General features: G+C 40.1%; 1 protein-coding gene across 16 annotated transcripts in view; it reads right to left on the bottom strand.

Moving 5' to 3' along the window:
• DSG2 (desmoglein 2) overlaps window positions 1-20,380 on the bottom strand; it is a 91,546-nt gene that overhangs the window by 10,665 nt on the left and 60,501 nt on the right. For 14 of the 16 annotated variants that reach the window (XM_089895043.1, XM_089895041.1, XM_089895032.1 and 11 more), the window contains one exon: window positions 1-20,380. This exon is cut by the window's left edge and continues 10,665 nt beyond it. In XM_089895043.1, the coding sequence (XP_089751169.1) occupies window positions 19,361-20,380 (1,020 nt within the window). In that variant the 3' untranslated portion in view covers window positions 1-19,360. The other 2 variants (XR_016387614.1, XR_016387613.1) reach the window with 2 other exon arrangements.

Genomic DNA, 20,380 nt, shown 5'->3' with positions numbered 1-20,380 from the left:
AGCTCAGGAGAGTGGAACAATCGTGGACTTTGTAAGTTAACCTCCTGAGTTTAAATCCTGGGTCTAAGGTCGAGGTAGATTCTTTCTTTGAGCCTCTCTTTCCCCAGGTGTTAAATGGGGGCCATGACGTCCCTTCCGCAGGATGACTTGTGAAATAGCAGGTACTTGGTGCTCTGCAATCCATCATTAGCTACATTCATGACGCATCATTAACCGGCAACAGCCAGAAAGGAAAACAGTAAAAATGCACCACTGTATCTCCTTGCACTCCCCCTGGGTTTCTAGAATCCAGAGGGTGTATATGTTGTCGTACTCACTCCCATTCCTGGCCTCTTTGTTCTCTTATTAAAGCAAAGAGTCCATCTTATAATTTATGGTACCTTAAATCCAGGAGAGATATTAATTTACTGCCACTCCATGCACGTGCGACGGAACTGGACACAGTTTGACGTTCCTTTGATCTCATTTTGCCCCTAGAGGGCGTGCCCATCAGCTATGGCGGCCCCGCCCCTCCCTCTCCCAGTGGAAATTAAAAAATAATTGGATTTTAGTGATAAAAATAGAAATGGGGGGCTTCCCTGGTGGCGCAGTGGTTGAGAGTCCGCCTGCCGATGCAGGGGACACGGGTTCGTGCCCCGGTCCGGGAAGATCCCACGTGCCGCGGACCGGCTGGGCCCGTGAGCCATGGCCGCTGAGCCTGCGCGTCCGGAGCCTGTGCTCCGCAATGGGAGAGGCCACGACGGTGAGAGGCCCGTGTATCGCAAAAACAAAAAACAAAAAACAACAAAAAAAAAGAGTAGAGCTGAAACTTTGACATGGAAAAGTTAAGGTGGTTTTGAATGGTCGCTCATTAAAATGCAAAGTTTCAAAAACAGAACACTCCCGAAGTTCACACAGCAGAGTCTGCTGCCATTATTTCATTGAGTATCCGCGTCACCGCAGGAGACCATAAGCTCCTCGCCAGCGAGGACCGTGTTGCAAGGATCTTTGTATATCCAGGACTTAGTCTAGTGCCAGGCCCGGTAAATGTCTTTCTAATGAATGATTGAAAAATTGAACCTGGAGAAGAGACAGGTCCATGTGAATTCATGATGCCTGTCAAATTAATAAAAGACTAAGGAAAATCATAAGAAAAACAGATCCTTCCATTATAAAGAGTATAAGAAGGGATTAGCTTGAAACAGTTCCATGAGGGATTCCAGTGAGACTCAGGGAAGAACTTCCTGACACAGAAGCTGTGAATGGGAGTGGATAACAAAGAACAATGGAGCCCACCCACACCCACTTTCCTACTTTCATTGGTCAGGAGGTGCCTCTGAATGGGAGGCTAGGTCTAGCTGACCTTCCAAGCTCATTTCAGCCCTGAGACTGTGAATGTGTTTTCCTCGCTTATTGCAAATCATTGCTCTTTTCTTCATTGCTGAAATCGAGTCTTGACAATTTTTTTGGAGGCTTCAGAGCATTTCACCCCTGATCTTAACTATCGTGGGCTGGTGGGGATTTCTGTGGATGTAGAAAGCTGAGACGTTGCAGAGGCTGAGTAATGGGCACAAGACCTCCCAGCGGTTCAGCGACTAAGCGAGCTGGGGACTCTCCCCACAGCCCAGACTCTGGCCTCTTTCAAAGATTATATGCATTTTATAAGCCAAACAAACAAAGAAGACTTATTTTGCAGTGAAGGAAAAAAACTCAAAGCAAACCGACAACAATTTTGCCTGACCTTTAAAACCCCTGTAAGCCTCAGGGTTGTTGGCTGTATTTTGTAATAACTCTGATCTTTTTTGACTAAAAAAAAAAATGCTGATCAGCCTGGGGATGCCAACCTCCATTTGTTACCCTGTTGCTAAGTGATAGCTAAAGAGGATTAACCCTCATAGATCACAGATGCATGGAAATTTCTGCCTGGTGCTTTTGTTTGTAATGATGAAAAATAGAGTATTTGAGGAAAAAAAAAACCCTTTCCTGCGTCTTTGGCTCTTGAATTGTTTTTTTTTTTTTGAATTGTTTTTAAAGAGCCCCTCTCTGTCCCCAAAAACCCAAAGATGGGAAGGTGCAATAAACAGATTTCTGCAGTCCTGAAGTGCCCCTTACACTTGACTTTCTCTTCTTCCTGTCATCATTTCTTTAGCTTGGGCTAAACCTCTGATGATGCAGAAAGCATGAGACAGATCATCTAGCTTTACATATTGTGTAATTGCACTAACCATCAGCTTACTTATCCATAAAATGGGAGGAAAAATAGGATGTATCTCTAGGATTGTTGAGAGGATAAAAATAGATTAGTATGAGAAATGCTTAATTAACATCGTGTCTGCCCAAAGAAAGTACCCAGTAAATACTGGATACTGTTATTACTACCACCGCCATTGTCATGTATCAGTGTCTCTCTGTGGCTTCAGAGTACTATTATTCCAAAGTGAAATGCGCATTTATTTTCTTCTCTTAAAGACTGACTGCAGTTACAAGTTTTGATGGAGTGAGGACCACCCAGGGGCGAAGGTCACCAACCCAGGGGCGAAGGTCACCAACCCAGGGGCGAAGGTCACCAACCCAGGGGCGAATGTCACCGCATGTGAAAGCTTTGCCCAGCAGCCTGTACACGGGGCCACACCCTTTGGTTTGCTCATATGAAAAGTGGGCCATTAAGCCTGCTGTAGCTGACACACACTGTCACGAAGTTTGGATGGAGCCGTGGAAATACCGATTCCATGTTCCCTTGTATTCTTGCAATTACTGAAAGTAATTTAGAAATATCATCATTTTGTAACTTTAAAGTATGTCATTAATCTACAGGTGGCACTGCACAGAGCTGACTTTTAATTTATAATGTTTGCATGATAAACAACACTTGATGAACATCCTTCTACACACATCTGGGCCTCATTGTAAGATTATCTCCTGAGGTGAAATCTCAGAAACTTAGCTGCTGAATCCGATTATCTTTTGATGGGTCACTGGCAGTGTCACAGGAAGCGCCTGGTAGCAGAGGTTGCTCATCCCCATTACCAGGGTGTTAGAGCTGGAGGGGGGAAGACCTGGAGAATTTGTTTCTCTCTGCGTTCCTTCTTTTATATTTCTCTGCTGCTTTTTTCTAACCCCCTGATTTGTACTTATGACCAAACATTACTGGAGACACAGAGAGAGAGAGAGAGAGAGAAAGAAAGAAAGAGAGACAGAGACAGAGAGACAGAAGTGAGAGAGAGAGAACATTCCTCTTGATCATTGCCTTTATTTCCTTTCCAACCGAGCTATTGTCTGTGGCTAGGGTAGGTGGATCCCTAAGCCAGTTTTCCTAATTTTTAAGAATTTAAATCCTGCTTTAGCAATAATGAGGTGGATTATATCAATACTACCCTTTCTGAGAATTCTCTAGATTATTCCTGCTCTTTTGCAAGGGAAACTCCCGGATGAAAAATCTCATATCTTAGAAAAGCAAGAATCCCCATTTATCTCTTTAACCACCGATTTAGCTGCTTTCAAAGAATTGGAAGAGTGCTTTGTTTGTCTCTTTTTCCTTCTGTGTCCACTTTTAACTAAATGCTTCTTTCCAGTGTCTCCATTTCAAATTCGCAGAGAAAGGAATTAACTGGACCAGTTACTCACCATCATGGCTTTGTGAGCAGATCTTTGAATCCATCTTATCTTTTCTGCTTCTAGACACCCTATAGATGGCTACTCTCGGGCTAAGCATCCCTCTATCATCTAATCAGCTTTCAGTTCTGTGTGTGTGTGTGTGTGTGTGTGTGTGTGTGTGTGTGTGTGTGTGTGTATTGACAGTCTATTTGAGCTGCCATAACAGAACACCATAGACTGGGAGGCTTATAAACAAATTATAAGAACAAATTAATTTCTCACAGATCTGGAAGCTTGGAAGTCCAAGACCAAGGTGCCAGCATATTCAGTGTCTGGTGAGAGCCCCCTTCCTGTTTCACAGACTGAGTCTTCACATGGTGGAAGGGTTGAGGGAGCTCTCTGGGGTCTCAAGGGCACTAATCCCATTCATGAGGGCTTCGTCCTCATGACCTAATCACCTCCCAAAGCCCCCACCTCCTAAAACCATTACATTGGGAGTTAGTTTGAATTTTGGGAGGACACAAACATTTGGTCTATAGCTGGTGTGTATCACATGGAGTGGAAAGACCCCTCTGATGTTCTGGAGTTTTGAGTGAGGTGTATAGCATTCAGTGAGCTTGTATGGGTGCTCTTACTCAAGGTTTCTCTTAGGTTGTCAAACCAGGGGGGAGAATTGCCAAGCATTTTGTAAAAAGGAGCTCCTGAAAATATCTAAACATTTACCCCGTGACCGGCAATTGCAATCCTAGTTATTTGCCCCAGAGAAATGAAAACATACGGCTGCAAACACCTGAACAAGAATGTTCATAGTAACTTTATTCCTGATAACACAAAATTGGAAAACAGCCCAGGTGTCCATCAAAATGAGAATGGATAACCAACTTTGACATGATTATATGATAGACCACTACTGCCGACAAAAAGAAATGTATTACTGATACACACAACACAGGTGAATCTCAAAAACATTATTCTGAATGAAAAAAGACTTATCCCCCAAAGTACAAAATATACAACTCCAATTTACATGAAGTTATAAAGAGGCAAAACTAAAAAAATTTAAAAAATAATAAAAAAATTTGTCGCCTCTGGGTTGGGAGTGGGGCCTCGGTAGGAAGAGGCATTAGTATTTTTGTTGTGATAATTTCTACATCTTGAAAGGGGTTTGAGTTGCACAGGTGTAGGCATTTGTCAAAACTTAGCAAATGCACACTTAAAATTGGTACATTACATTGTCTGTAATTTTAACTCAGAGGGAAAAAAATGTAAACAAATCTTGAACTCTAAAGATATGCACGCTGAGAAATTTAGGGGGAAGTGTACTTATGGCTATAATTTACTTTGAAATTGATTAAAAAATAAGATGGATTGATGGATGGATAGAGAAATGGGTAGGTAGATAGCTATGTGATAAAGAAAGAATTAGTAAAATATTAATGGTGGAATTTAGTGATGGGAATATGGGTATTCTCTGAAAATTCTTTCAAATTCGCTGCCTGTTTGAAGTTTCCCAATAGAATGTTGGCTAAATACCTGGTGAGGCAAGGAATGCCATTCAATTAATTTCAATAGTACTCAGTTTAACTTAAGGTCAATGCAACAACAACTAGTTGAGTACCTGTAATCTATAAAGCAGTGTGTTATGTACTAAGGATATAAGAATAAACAAAGACAAAGTACCTGGCTCAGGAAGCTTACAGTTTCATAAGGGAGACCAAAGAAAACCCAAACTGTCATGGGGACAAACACAGGTCGATGATTTTCTGGAATAGTCTAACTGCAAGTACTTTCATTATTTTTAAATGTTTACGGATTCATTAAGTAAATAACTCAGTGTTATTTGGATTGCTTAACTTTGTAAGACTTTGTATATGAATATATTCACAAATCAGGAAAGAAAATCTTTTGTTAAGTGCAATCTCCCGATTTTGTTTAGGAAAACATTTTTGCTATAATTACATCTGGCTTCTCTGTTGGATCAGTAACCTTGTTGACATAACATTTAAAATTTACTTTACCCCAAGGAAAGAGGCACCGGAATACATGGAAAAGTCAATGAACATCAGAGAAGAAAAGGTTACTGTTTAAGGTTCCCATGGGTTGGAGTTATTTTTAACTTTCCCCCGCCCTCTTGCTTTAGTATTTCCCACCTGCAGACCATCCCCCGCTACAACTTGGGGGCTCTTTCTAAACCCTGATCATAAGATTGTCCTGCTCAGAAATGTCACGTGACTCTCGGTTGCGTAGAGTCTGGTCCCACGGCCTTCACCTTCGATCTGTACGTACCCTCCATCCATACCTTCTGCTGCGTCCTCTGCATGTCATTTCCCGAACACTAGCTACCCGCAGCCCTGTGAGGTGAGCCTCTGATCCAGCTGATCCCTGTTTACTTAATCTTCACTTTTCATGAAAAGCCCGGCTCTCTAAGAAGCCTCCTTAGGTATTCCCATCTCCACAACCTCAAAGGGGAATTAATCTCGCCCAGCAGCCTCGGCGTTTTCTATCTTTGATGTCTTGTTTAGTACAAGCCGTCTTGGTTTTCGGAATAAGGTGTTTGTGACTACCACCTGCACTATTGTGTGGGCCCCTGAAGGGCAAAGGCTGGGTCTTACTCACCTTTGAATAAACTTTAAGGCACTAAACAGTGCTCTGCCCACAGTGAGAAGACAACAAATGTTGGTTTAATTAAATCTCGTTTTGCAGAAAAAGTCATCTCTTCTTAAAATTAGCCCACACCGGGCTGAGTCCATTATTTGTAAATCCATGGGCCAATCCATCCTCCAAAGTGCAGCATTTTTTTTTTTTTTGCGGTACGCGGGCCTCTCACTGCTGTGGCCCCTCCCGTTGTGGAGCAACAGGCTCCGGACGCGCAGGCTCAGCGGCCATGGCTCACGGGCCCAGCCGCTCCGCGGCATGTGGGATCTTCCCGGACCGGGGCACGAACCCGTGTCCCCTGCATCGGCAGGCGGACTCTCAACCACTGAGCCACCAGGGAAGCCCCAAAGTGCAGCATTTTTAATAGGAGCGAAGCCTCCTGACTTATCTTCGGAAAAGACACTGCGTATTTCGACACAAAAGGAGCCTACAGGTTTCATCAGACTTCCATAATCTGGACCTCGTTTCCCAGGTAATCCTGAAGCAGATCACACTTTCTCTGGGAGGAGCACAGTTAGCAAAGGCAGGTATTGGTCTTTGTGAGTTTGCATTGCTAATGAATTTATTAAACTGCTTAATTTTTTCCCTCGTAGTTTTGATACTGATCGACTTTTGATTCCTTTGCTGCATGCATAGTGCCATCTTGTGGCCACAATGCATATAACACTCACTTACTCCAATGGTACTTTGGCAGTGGTTTTTGAGCATGTACTTGCTTAGGTCATTGTGCTTCTGTTATTCCATCTATTTCTGTGGTCCAGAGGATCTCCAAATGGAGAAGCATGTGAATTACTACTAGGTGAACGTACACATAATTCACTGCTAAGCCAACTCAGCTTGGGCTTCATCTACCAAGAGTATATTTAGAAGCAATTATGATGTTTGTATTTTGTGCGTTTTCTTATTTTTTTCATAGCAGTACTCCAAGGGCTGTTTTTCCCTCCTCGCCCCAGTATTTTTCCTCTGATAAAGAGCCCGTGTAAAACTGGGGCGATGGTAGGCGTGGTCCTTAGAGGGGTTGGGAATGACAAAGCTCGAGATTACTCCAGCAGGGGTCCAACTCAAGAGTGTTGTGAAACCAAACTTTCTGCTGGATAGAAGCTGAGAGCAGTAGATGAGGTGAAGTGGGACATCTGGGTTCCATCCCAATGTCAGCCTTGAGTAAAAGGACAGAACAATAAAACAAGTCTTTAATACAGTGAGTAGAATGTCTTGACAATCTAAGCAACCGGAATATAGAAAGGAACTCTGAAATAAACACATATGTTGAGTCATTGCAAATAATTCCCATTCTCCACTAAAACCTTCATAGTTCTCTTTATATTCTCAGAGTTTATTGATAAGACTACAATGAGAACAAACGGGCTTGGGATGCAGCAAGTTAGAGGTTGCAAGTTAAATGAAGGATGGACAGATGAGACACATCATAGATCATGCGTAGGTTTAGTAAATCTACTTTGAAAATTTTGTTGGATTTTCAAAATTCACAGTTGTCCTGTTTGAGCGTATCATGAGAAGACAGATTCCTGCCTTCAGTGATCTGAATTCCCAGTGAGGTTGGGGATAAGATTAATATACGCAAAATAGTTTCTTTTTCTTTAATCTGCATTTTGCCTTTTTTTTCCCCAACAAAGTACCCATAATACAAGAAAACATTTTGGTAAAATAACACTTTAAAAGTGAGAAAATTGGAGTGACAGAAAGAAGGGGTTGAACCCAGGCAGTACATCTTCTAAGAAAATAAATTAAGTGAACATTCTGGTTAGCAAATGACAACTTTTTAAGATTTAAAATATTGATAATTTCTGCTAGTCAGAGATAGTTAGGGGGCTGTACCAATGGTTTGTTACAAAACAAACATTAAACTAAGTCTACAAAATGTACAAATATTTATTAGCAGACAGGTCAAGAAATTCATACAACCTGATTTTGTAACTCACGGCATTTCTACTCTGCCCTAGTCCCTTCTGACTAGCAGTTGATGAAAGGTAGATGGAATCATGTTCAGATGACAGGACGAGACAGCATTGTGGTTGGCCAGATGGCAGGAATCTCCTGGGGGTGGAAGGACACAGGACTGGTGAGACTCCAGTGCTACAGTGGAGCCATCCGACTCTTGGGACCCCCATATTTTCATGCCTTGTTCATGGATCTGCATGTTGGGGGGTGGTGTACCCAATGCCTCAACAATCGCCAGTCTCAAAACCACTCATTTCACCAATGAACAAACTTCTATCCCTTATGCTAGTTAGCAAATCTTCCGATGTGGATTTTTTAAAATATATTTTAAAATTGAAGTATAGTTGAGTTACAGTGTTGTGTTAATTACTGCTGTACAGCAAAGTGATTCAGTCATACATATGTATACATTCTTTTTTTGTATTCTTTTCCATTATGGTTTATCATAAGATGGTGAATGTAGTTCCGATGTGGATTTTTTTTTTTTTTTGCGGTACTCGGGCCTCTCACTGTTGTGGCCCCTCCCGTTGCGGAGCACAAGCTCCGGACGCGCAGGCTCAGCAGCCATGGCTCACGGGCCCAGCCGTTCCGTGGCATGTGGGATCTTCCCGGACCGGGACACGAACCCATGTCCCTTACATCGGCAGGCGAACTCTCAACCACTGCGCCTCCAGGGAAGCCCCCGATGTGGATTTTGATAATGATATTTGAAGGGCTAAGTAACCACCCCCGGAGTGTCAATTTCTGATCAGAATCCTTCAAACACTAAGCACACCTCGGAAATAAATTAGAACTAAGTTGTACACGTTTATCACACACCTTACACTGAAGTGAAAATGAAGTGAATTATCTCGTAGATATTATAACAGAAGTCATGATGAAGAAGAAGATCAACATATCTTATTTTAAGGTCTTTGTATCAACATTTTTTTAAACTAGTAGGGAAGATAGGGGGAGAATAATTTGTAGTGACCTAAATTTAGAATACAAAAGAAACCAGGAGGGCTTCCCTGGTGACGCAGTGGTTGAGAGTCCGCCTGCCGATGCAGAGGACACGGGTTCGTGCCCTGGTCTGGGAAGATCCCACATGCCGCAGAGTGGCTGGGCCCGTGAGCCATGGCCGCTGACCCTGCGCGTCCGGAGCCTGTGCTCCGCAACGGGAGGGGCCACAACAGTGAGAGGCCCGCGTACCGCAAAAAAAAAAAAAAGAAAACCAGGAAAGGCCACTGAGCTAGGTAGAGAAGCCGCAGAAGCAAGCAAGAAAAAAAAATTAATCCTTGGAATGAGTTCCACGGGAGAGGATCATTATGCTTCCCCTCGCTTAGCTGAAGGGTCATTCGTGGTGCATGGATTGCAGAAACCTCTGAGGAAGCAGAAAAGCTTATATGTAGCCCGCGTCCAATGCTGCTGAGCTGGGGTATTTGGTGCTGTCAACGATCTTAGGTCCCCGGGTTTGGAATCTGTACAACCAGGTGTGCTTTGCTTTGATTGCCTTTGAGGTTTTCTCTAAAGTTTCAGTAGATACTCTGCAGTGTCTTCGTTCAAGCTACTTTCAACTCAGGTTTAAATTTTATTACTGTTTCAAGCAATGTGCATTAATTATTAACCAAATAGTTGGATGAAGAAACTCATGGCTTTCATGGGAAAAAATAGTACAGCTCTTCAAGCTAAGTCTGTTTGTTTACTAGGTGTTACGGGCTGAGTCCTCTTCCCTCAAAATTCAGCTATTGAAACCCTAATCCCTAGTACCTCGGAACGTGACTGTGTTTGGAGCTAAGGTCTTGACAGAGGTGAAGTTAAAACAAGGTCATCAGGATGGACCCTAATTCAATATGACCAGTGTCCTTATGCAAGGAGGAAATTTGGACATAGAGACTTAGTGACGTAGCAAGATCCACAACGTGTAAGTTCGAGGTTTATGTACATTGTGAGGCAGTAGAATATTTGAAGGCAGACTACATAAATTAAAGATGCACACTGTAATTTCTAGAACTATGGTGCCAAAAACCTTTCCACAATGATACAAATGGTCTATATTTGTGCTGTTCAGTTGGTAGCCACTTGCCACATACAGTGTAGCCCTAGAATCTAAGGGCAAGTAGAAATCTTAAAAAAGAAAAAATGGAATTTTTCCTAATGCGAAAAGGGAAAGAAATTTCCACCCCCACCCCCTCTTTACTTTAGAAAACTGGTAATTGTTAATTCTTTCTCTGCCCTTTCAGATGGTATATCAATCTTTTAAAAACTAAATAAGCCTTTTGCCAGCTTTACAGGCAGGAATGTCTTTCTCAAGGACTTGGGAGCCATCTCTTTGAACAACAAGGAAGAAAGCACCCCTATCTCTCCTTCTCCATGGGTGCCTGGCTCCAAATCGTAACTAGCTACCTGTCATAGATATTAAAAGTTTTATTTCTTTGGATAAGGGCAGTCAACAAACACAATGGCCACCTCAATTACCAGGAGAATTTAAGATGAGCTATGTATGAAAATGGTTCTGGCACGCCTTGCTTGAGAACTAGTTATCGTTTATCTTGTGAACAAGTACGTAATCAGTTGTGTGCCTGGTAAGAGATTTTCTTCCGTATTTGCAATTTCTTTACGGGTTGCCTATGATGCACATCGCATTCTGGCTTAATGTTTATTCAATAATAAATCTGTTTTCTTTCTCTTCTACCTTTGTGAGAGTTTTTCTGGGTTGGCAGGAGATTTTGTTTTTAATTAGATTTCCACAAGAGCAACCAGTTAAAAAAATAAACATGAGGAGGTATAGTTAAAAGGTCAGTAGAAGAGCTACAGTGGAATTCTAGAACACACAACACACAAAGAAACGCAGAAAATAAGGAGCAGAGAAATGAAAGAACAGATGGGACCAAGAAAAAAACAAACACCAAGATGGTAGGTTTAAACTCATCCATGTGAATAACTGCTGTAAGTAAATTAAAACTTTCCATGAGAAAGCAAGACCTCTCTATATGATAATTACAAGAAACACACATTGGAAATATAAAGGCATAGACAGGTTGAGAATAAAAGGGTCAAAAAAGATATACCATGCAGACTGTAAGCCTAAGAAAGCTGGAGTGGTGACAGTGTTAGGCAAAGCAGATTTCAAGACAAAAAATATAACCAGAGATAAAGACATTCTATGATGAGTCATTTCTTTGGAAAGACACAATAATTCTAAATGTATTTGTATCTAATAACACAGATATAACAATTTTCAAGGTACAAGAAGTAAACAGAGGAAGAATTAAAGAAGAAACAGACAAAACCACAATCAACTGGAGATGGTAACTTTCCTCTCTCAGCAATTAATGGAAAAAGTAGACAAAAAAATCAATAGTGATATAGAGGATTTGAACTACACTAATATGGTGAAACCAAGAGATTTCTGTATGTTAAAGAAATAAGATTTAATTATCTGACAGCTATTATGTGAAACACCTCATTTCTAGATGATACTTGATAAGCAACGTCTTACTGTATAAATTTCGATGTAGTGGTGACTGGAATATGTCTGTAGCGATTCAGGAAATCAATCAAGAGTTGTTCCCATGTGCCACTTGGGGTGGGAGCCCTGTGGTCACAGAACAGTCTTCACGCTTTAGGATGTCATGATGCACCCGTGTTGTGAAATACTTATTAATGTCACACTATAGCATAGGCAGAAACTCTGATCTTTTCTCTTGTAAACTATAATAATAAACTATAACAGCCTCTCCACACTGGATGAATGATTTCATCTCTTGGGGTCAGATGTGCAAGCCTTCTTCAGCCAAATCCACAGCTTCCTCCAATGTTAATTTCTGGGCAGACAGCAAAACTCAGTCCCTTAGAACAAGGTTACTAGACTGGGCAAATAGAAATACAGAACTCCCAGTTAAACCTGAATTTCAGATAATAGATAATTTTTTACTATGGGACATAACTTACACTAAAAAACTATTCATTATTGGTTTGAAACTCAAATTTAACTGGGCCTTCTGTTTTCTACCCTACTTAGGAAGGGAAATATATTCTTGCAAGGAGGCTGGCTGAGCAGGATATAAGCAGTTCGAATTAAGATGCCAAAGTCCCATAAACACCTGCCTTCACAGTGCTGTCTCCTCCCTGACGACCAGCTATATTCCTTGTACGCTACGATGGGGGCAATAAGAATATGAGGGCAATAAGAAGATGAGGGCAATAAGAAGATGGGGACAGTAAGAAGATAAGGGCAATCCGCCAGAGGGCGGACAGCAGAAGCAAGAAGAACTACAATCGTGCAGCCTGTGGAACAAAAACCACATTCACAGAAAGATAGACAAGATGAAAAGACAGAGGGCTATGTACCAGATGAAGGAACAAGATAAAACCCCAGAAAAACAATGAAATGAAGTGGAGATAGGCAACCTTCCAGAAAAAGAATTCAGAATAATGATAGTGAAGATGATCCAGGACCTCGGAAAAAGACTGGAGGTAAAGATCGAGAAGATGCAAGAAATGTTTAACAAAGACCTAGAAGAATTAAAGAACAAACAAACAGAGATGAACAATACAATAACTGAAATGAAAACTACACTAGAAGGAACCAATAGCAGAATAACTGAAGCAGAAGAATGGATAAGTGACCTGGAAGGCAGAATGGTGGAATTCACTGCTGCGGAACAGAATAAAGAAAAAAGAATGAAAAGAAATGAAGACAGCCTAAGAGACCTCTGGGACAACATTAAATGCAACAACATTGGCATTACAGGGGCCCCAGAAAGAGAAGAGAGAGAGAAAGGACCCGAGAAAATATTTGAAGAGATTACAGTCAAAAACGTCCCTAACATGGGAAAGGAAATAGCCACCCAAGTCCAGGAAATGCAGAGAGTTCCATACAGGATAAACCCAAGGAGAAACATGCTGAGACAAATAGTAATCAAATTGGCAAAAATTAAAGACAAAGAAAAATTATTGAAAGCAGCAAGGGAAAAATGACAAATAACATACAAGGGAACTCCCATAGGTTAACAGATGATTTCTCAGCAGAAACTCTACAAGGCAGAAGAGAGTGGCATGATAAACTTAAAGTGATGAAAGGGAAGAAACTACAACCAAGATTACTCTACCCAGCAAGAATCTCATTCAGATTTGATGGAGAAATCAAAAGCTTTACAGACAAGCAAAAGCTAAGAGAATTCAGCACCACTAAACCAGCTCTACAACAAATGCTAAAGGAACTTCTCTAAGTGGGAAACACAAGAGAAGAAAAGGACCTACTAACAAACCCAAAACAATTAAGAAATGGTCATAGGAACATACATATTGATAATTACCTTAAATGTGAATGGATTAAATGGTCCAATCAAAAGATACAGGCTTGCTGAATGGATACAAAAAACAAGACCCATATATATGCTGTCTACAAGAGGCCCACTTCAGACCTAGAGACACATACAGACTGAAAGTGAGGGGATGGAAGAAGATATTCCATGCAAATGGAAATCAAAAGAAAGCTGGAGTAGCAATACTCATATCAGATAAAATAGACTTTAAAATAAAGAATGTTACAAGAGACAAAGAAGGACACTACATAAAGATCAAGGGATCAATCCAAAAAGAAGATATAACAATTATAAATAAATATGCACCCAGCATAGGAACACCTCAATACATAAGGCAACTGCTAACAGCTATAAAAGAGGAAATCGACAGTAACACAATAATAGTGGGGGATTTTAACACCTCACTTACGCCAATGGACAGATCTTCCAAACAGAAAATTAATAAGGAAACACAAGCTTTAAATGACACAATAGACCAGATAGATTTAATTGATATTTGTAGGACATTCCATCCTAAAACAGCAGATTACACTTTCTTCTCGAGCGCGCATGGAACATTCTCCAGGATAGATCACATCGTGGACCACAAATCAAGCATCAGTAAATTTAGGAAAATTGAAATCGTATCAAGCTTCTTTTCTGACCACAACGCTATGAGATTAGAAATCAATTACAGGGAAAATAAAGTAAAAAAACACAAACACATGGAGGCTAAACAATACGTCACTAAATAACCAAGAGATCACTGAAGAAATCAAAAAATACCTAGAGACAAATGACAATGAAAACACGATGATCCAAAACCTATGGGATGCAGCAAAAGCAGTTCTAAGAGGGAAGTTTATAGCTATACAAGCCTACCTCAAGAAACAAGAAAAATCTCAAATAAACAATCTAACCTTACACCTAAAGAAACTAGAGAAAACACAAACAAAACCCAAAGTTAGCAGAAGGAAAGAAATCATAAAGATCAGATCAGAAATAAATGAAATAGAAACAAAGAAAACAATAGCAAAGATCAATAAAACTAATAGCTGGTTCTTTGAGAAGATAAACAAAATAGATAAACCATTAGCCAGACTCATCAAGAAAAAGAGGGAGAGGACTCAAATCAATAAAATTAGAAATGAAAAAGAAGTTACAACAGACACTGCAGAAATACAAAGCATCCTAAGAGACTACTACAAGCAACTCTATGCCAATAAAATGGACAACCTGGAAGAAATGGACAAATTCTTAGAAAGGTATAACCTTCCAAGACTGAACCAGGAAGAAATAGAAAATATGAACAGTGCAATAACAGGTAATGTAGTTGAAACTGTGATTAAAAATCTTCCAACAAACAAAAGTCCAGGACCAGATGGCTTCACAGGTGATTTCTATCAAACATTTAGAGAAGAGTTAACACTATTCTTCTCAAACTCTTCCAAAGAATTGCAGAGGAAGGAACACTCCCAAACTCATTCTTTGAGGCCACCATCACCATGATACCAAAACCAGACAAAGATACTACAAAAAAAGAAAATTACAGACCAATAACACTGATGAATCTAGATGGCAAAATCCTCAACAAAATACTAGCCAACAGAGTCCAACAACACATTAAGAGAATCATACACCATGACAAGTGGGATTTATCCCAGGGATGCAAGGATTCTTCAATATATGCAAATCAATCAATGTGATACACCATATTAAAAAATTGAAGAATAAAAACCGTATGATCATCTCAATAGATGCAGAAAAAAACTTTTGACAAAATTCAACACCAATTTATGATAAAAACTCTCCAGAAAGTGGACATAGAGGGAACCTACCTCAACATAATAAAGGCCATATACGAAAAACCCACAGCAAACATCATTCTCAATGGTGTAAAACTGAAAGCATTTCCTCTAAGATCAGGAACAAGACAAGGATGTCCACTCTCACCACTATTAGTCAACATGGTTTTGGAAGTCCTAGCCATGGCAATCAGAGAAGAAAAAGAAAGAAAAGGAATACAAGTTGGAAAAGAAGAAGTAAAACTCACTGTTTGCAGATGATATGATACTCTACATAGAGAATCCTAAAGATGCCACCAGAAAACTACTAGAGCTAATCAATGAATTTGGTAAAGTTGCAGGGTACAAAATTAATGCACAGAAATCTCTTGCATTCCTATATAAAAATGATGAAAAATCTGAAAGAGAAATTAAGGAAACACTCCCATTTACCACTGTAACAAAAAGAATAAGGTATCTAGGAATAAACTTACCTATGGAGACAAAAGAGCTGTATGCAGAAAACTGTAAGACACTGATGAAAGAAATTAAAGATGATACCAACAGATGGAGAGATATACCATGTTCTTGGATTGGAAGATTCAATATTGTGAAAATGACTATACTACCCAAAGCAACCTACAGATTCAATGCAATCCCTACCAAATTACCAATGGCATTTTTTACAGAACTAGAACAAAAAATCTTAAAATTTGTATGGAGACACAAAAGACCCTGTATAGCCAAAGCAGTCTTGAGGGAAAAAAATGGACCTGGAGGAATCAGACTCCCTGACTTCAGACTATACTACAAAGCTACAGTAATCAAGACAATGTGGTACTGGCACAAAAACAGAAATATAGATCAATGGAACAAGATAGAAAGCCCAGAGATAAACTCACGCACCTATGGTCAACTAATCTATGACAAAGGAGGCAAGGATATACAATAGAGAAAAGACAGTCTCTTCAATAAGTGGTGCTGGGAAAACTGGACAGCTACATGTAAAAGAATGAAATTAGAACACTCCCTAACACCATACACAAAAATAAACTCAAAATGGATTAGAGACCTAAATGTAAGACCGGACACTATAAAACTCTTAGAGGAAAACATAGGCAGAAGACCCTTTGACATAAATCACAGCAAGATCTTTTCTGATTCACCTCCTAGAGTAATGGAAATAAAAGCAAAAATAAACAAATGGGACCTAATGAAACTTAAAAGCTTTTGCACAGCAAAGGAAACCATAAACAAGATGAAAAGACAACCCTCAGAATGGGAGAAAATATTTGCAAATGAATCAACAAAGAATTAATCTCCAAAATATATAAACAACTCATGCAGCTCAATATTAAAAAAAGAAACAACCCAATCCAAAAATGGGCAGAAGACCTAGATAGACATTTCTCCAAAGAAGACATACAGATGGCCAAGAAGCATATGAAAAGCTGCTCAACATCACTAATTATTAGAGAAATGCAAATCAAAACTACAATGAGTTATCACCTCACACCAGTTAGAATGGGCATCATCAGAAAATGTACAAACAACAAATGCTGGAGAGGATGTGGAGAAAAGGGAACCCTCTTGCAGTGTTGGTGGGAATGTAAACTGATACAGCCACTATGGAGAACAGTATGGAGGCTCCTTTAAAAACTAAAAATAGAATTACCATATGACCCAGCAATCCCACTACTGGGCATATACCCAGAGAAAACCATAATTCAAAAAGACACATGCACCCCAATGTTCACTGCAGCACTATTTACAATAGCCCGGTCATGGAAGCAACCTAAATGCCCATCGACAGACAAATGGAGAAAGAAGATGTGGCACATATATACAATGGACTATTACTCAGCCATAAAAATGAATGAAATTGGGTCATTTGTAGAGACGTGGATGGATCTAGAGACTGTCATACAGAGTGAAGTAAGTCAGAAAGAGAAAAACAAATATTGTATATTAACGCAGATATATGGAACCTAGAAAAATCGTACAGATGAACCGGTCTGCAGGTCAGAAATTGAGACACAGATGCAGAGAACAGACGTATGGACACTAAGGAGGGAAAGCAGCGAGGGGTGGTGGTGGTGGTGGTGGTGGGATGAACTGGGAGTTTGGGATTGACATGTATTATACACTGATGTGTATAAAATTGATAACTAATAAGAACCTGCTGTATAAAAAAATAAAATAAAATTCAAAAATTCAAAAAAAATAGACCTTATTTAACAAGGAAAAAAAAAAGAAGATATGGGTAGTAAGAAGATGGGGGCAATAAGAAGATATGGGCAAAAAGCTGCAGAGAAGGTTGCCTTTTTATTTAAATATTTTGATGATACACATACAATTACAACGTTTCTTCCGTAGGACAAATGTAAAAACTAATACAATCACCCTTTCAGGAACAAAGAAAATCATTTAGAAAACGTGGTGACTTTATATATAGGAGCCATGTTAGGTTTTTTAAGCCTGTCTGAGGAGGAAATTTAAGACCAAGTTTTGTCTGGAGTACATAGGTCACATTCACATTTTCACACAGTAGTGATATTCTTGTTGCAGACTTGGCAAAAAATAACTACTAAGTCTATAATGAAAAAAAAAGCAAAAACAATTAGTGCGTAGAGAATAAAAAATTTATAGCATGGAACAGTGACCTTCATTTTGGCCACAGGCTTATGGTGTCTAAAAATATATGCCTTTTATTCATACACGTCAGTGGGCGTAAAAAAGTATAAACCTTTTGCATAACACATTTTTAAAAGTGTGCCACAAAATGAATTTTTAGAGATTCATTTTCCTAGTAAATATATTAAAAATTCATGAAATCACAGCCTTTAAAATTTATGGAAATTATTTTGTTGTGGAGGATATTTATATAATTGATTACTGATATGCACTTATACTTTGAAATCTGAAATGGATCATTTCTTCAGGGAGCAATAAAAATACTCTATTTATTTGGCCAAAACACCCAAAACACTTTTCAGAAAGAAAGGCAAGATGTACAAATTCAGGTCAGCTACACAATATTTAATATTCCATGTAGTAAGCCATGACCAGCTAGTCAATGACTTTGAGATATGGAATAAATCATAATTTCAAACTCATAATTATAGAAATTATAGGGTCTTTCAGTATTTTTTGCAAGTATAGGTAAAAGAGAGTAGCTTCTAAAATTCAGTTTAATTCTACAAATATTGATTTGGCACCCATGGTAGGCACTGAGGATTTATAGCAGTGAAAAGGATTCTTACCACCGTGTATATAGTTAATTTAGACATACTAAATTAGAAGATAATGTATCCTGAGTTTTTTAATAGTATATTATTCCTATAAAAAATAAAGTGATTTTATATTTATGAATTTTGCCCTGAATTATTCTACTGAATTTGAAGTATTTAATATTTTCATGATTATTGAGTGACAAAGGGAAGGTATAATGCTATTTTTGAGGTCATACAACACACGCACACACACACTCAGAGTTATGTTCACAGAAACACACAATGTGTGTTCTTACCATGTCAGTGTTCCAAAATTCAATTAACCTTACGTGGATTGAAGGGCCTCTAGTTTTAAGGAAATCAAACAAGCAAAACGGGTCACTCAAACTGTGCATGTATCTTTGGATAAATAAGTTGTTGATAATCTGCTAGGTGCAGGAACATAGGGAATATAGAACAGCAATGTTAAATGTTAACACGGTAGGCAAAGAGGCCCACTCAGTTTCATGGGGGGCTCTGTCGGATGGCTCATGAACTGGACACTTTGTTAATTTGATAAAATTCTTAGAAGCCAGATTTATTCTCTATTTAACTTGCTTTGTGAGTATTGTGAGTATTGTTTGACCATAAGTCACTCAAAGGCACCTAAGTCACAGCATCATCATTATGCCCCCTCAGTAAGTCCTGGGGCATTTCTGAATTGCGCTCCTAGAAGCTGAGACAGTGAGGTTCTCTGCATATTAGTGACTGAGAAAAATTTGAAGCCCAAGGTATATGTGCCTCTTACATCTGTAAGGCTCATGAAAAGCCAGGTCCTTTGAAAACATGAAATGAGTCACTGCTAGCTAAACTCTGGGGCAGTGTCTGGTTAGGAGGATTGCTGGACTGTGCTAGGCTTGGAGACCCTGGTGGAAGATGTGGTTATTGTATAATTAGAACGACTAGACTCCTTGAAGCCTGAGTCTGGCAGAGGGCCCGGGACTCCAGCTCCAGAAACCACAGTCTTTTTGGCCATTACAGAGGTTTCGGCAGGAATCTGGTAATTAGATTGCAGAGCGGAAGCTGGTGTTAGCACTCTTTCCATCACTGTCACGTTCTGTCCTACGGCTACACTGTGCGTGGCCAGAGGGGGCTGCACACGGGAGCTGGGGGTGAGGAAGCGCTCTCTTTCCCGCACCATAACATAGTGTGCATCGGGCAGATGCGGGGTGCCCTCCAGGGGGCCAGGTGAGCCCCCGTGAGGCTGGATGACTCTCTCGGTAACCATGATGCTACCCCCGCTAGCGTACTGCTGCTCTCCCAAGAGGGACGCCGGGGCATAGACCCGCTCTGTCACCATCAGGCCTTCGGACTGTCTGGGGTCCAGGACCACAGTGCTCAGTGGCACTGTGGAGCCCGTGGTATAGGAAGTTTCTGTCACTATCATGTTACCAGAAGCCAATGGATCTGAAAGTGGTGCCGCTACCTTTTGAGCCTGCCTAGAAGACACAGATTTTTCAGTGACTATTTCCTGAGTGACTTTCTCTGTGTTTGCTTCATGCAAAGGTTTTGGAACTTGAAAGCTGTTACCGGAGAGATAAGTATTCTCAGAATTAACCCTGGTTTGCTCATAGAATGAATGTGAAGCTGCCTTCACGTCTGTTTTTCTCATAGGTTTTGGCCTCTGCTCGATTTCCGTATCCATCTCTATTTTTTGACCCAAGCAAACTTCAGCGAGTGTCTTGAATTTCAATCCTAAGTCATCTAAGAAGCCGTCATCTAGCTCTCCTTCAATAAAACTGCAACAGCCAATGGAACCCTGGAGAGAGTCAGTTTCTTCCTGAGAGTAAACCAGAAGGCAATCTTTGGCTGTGTGAATGTCATCTTCCTCGGTATAAGAGGCAGCTTT

This window comes from Delphinapterus leucas, chromosome 14, assembly GCF_059928025.1.
Source record: "Delphinapterus leucas isolate spDelLeu-1000000601 "Yukka" chromosome 14, BTC_Dleu_Yukka2, whole genome shotgun sequence".
Classification (NCBI taxonomy): Eukaryota; Metazoa; Chordata; class Mammalia; order Artiodactyla; family Monodontidae; genus Delphinapterus; species Delphinapterus leucas.
This window is presented reverse-complemented; position numbering and strand designations above follow the sequence as displayed.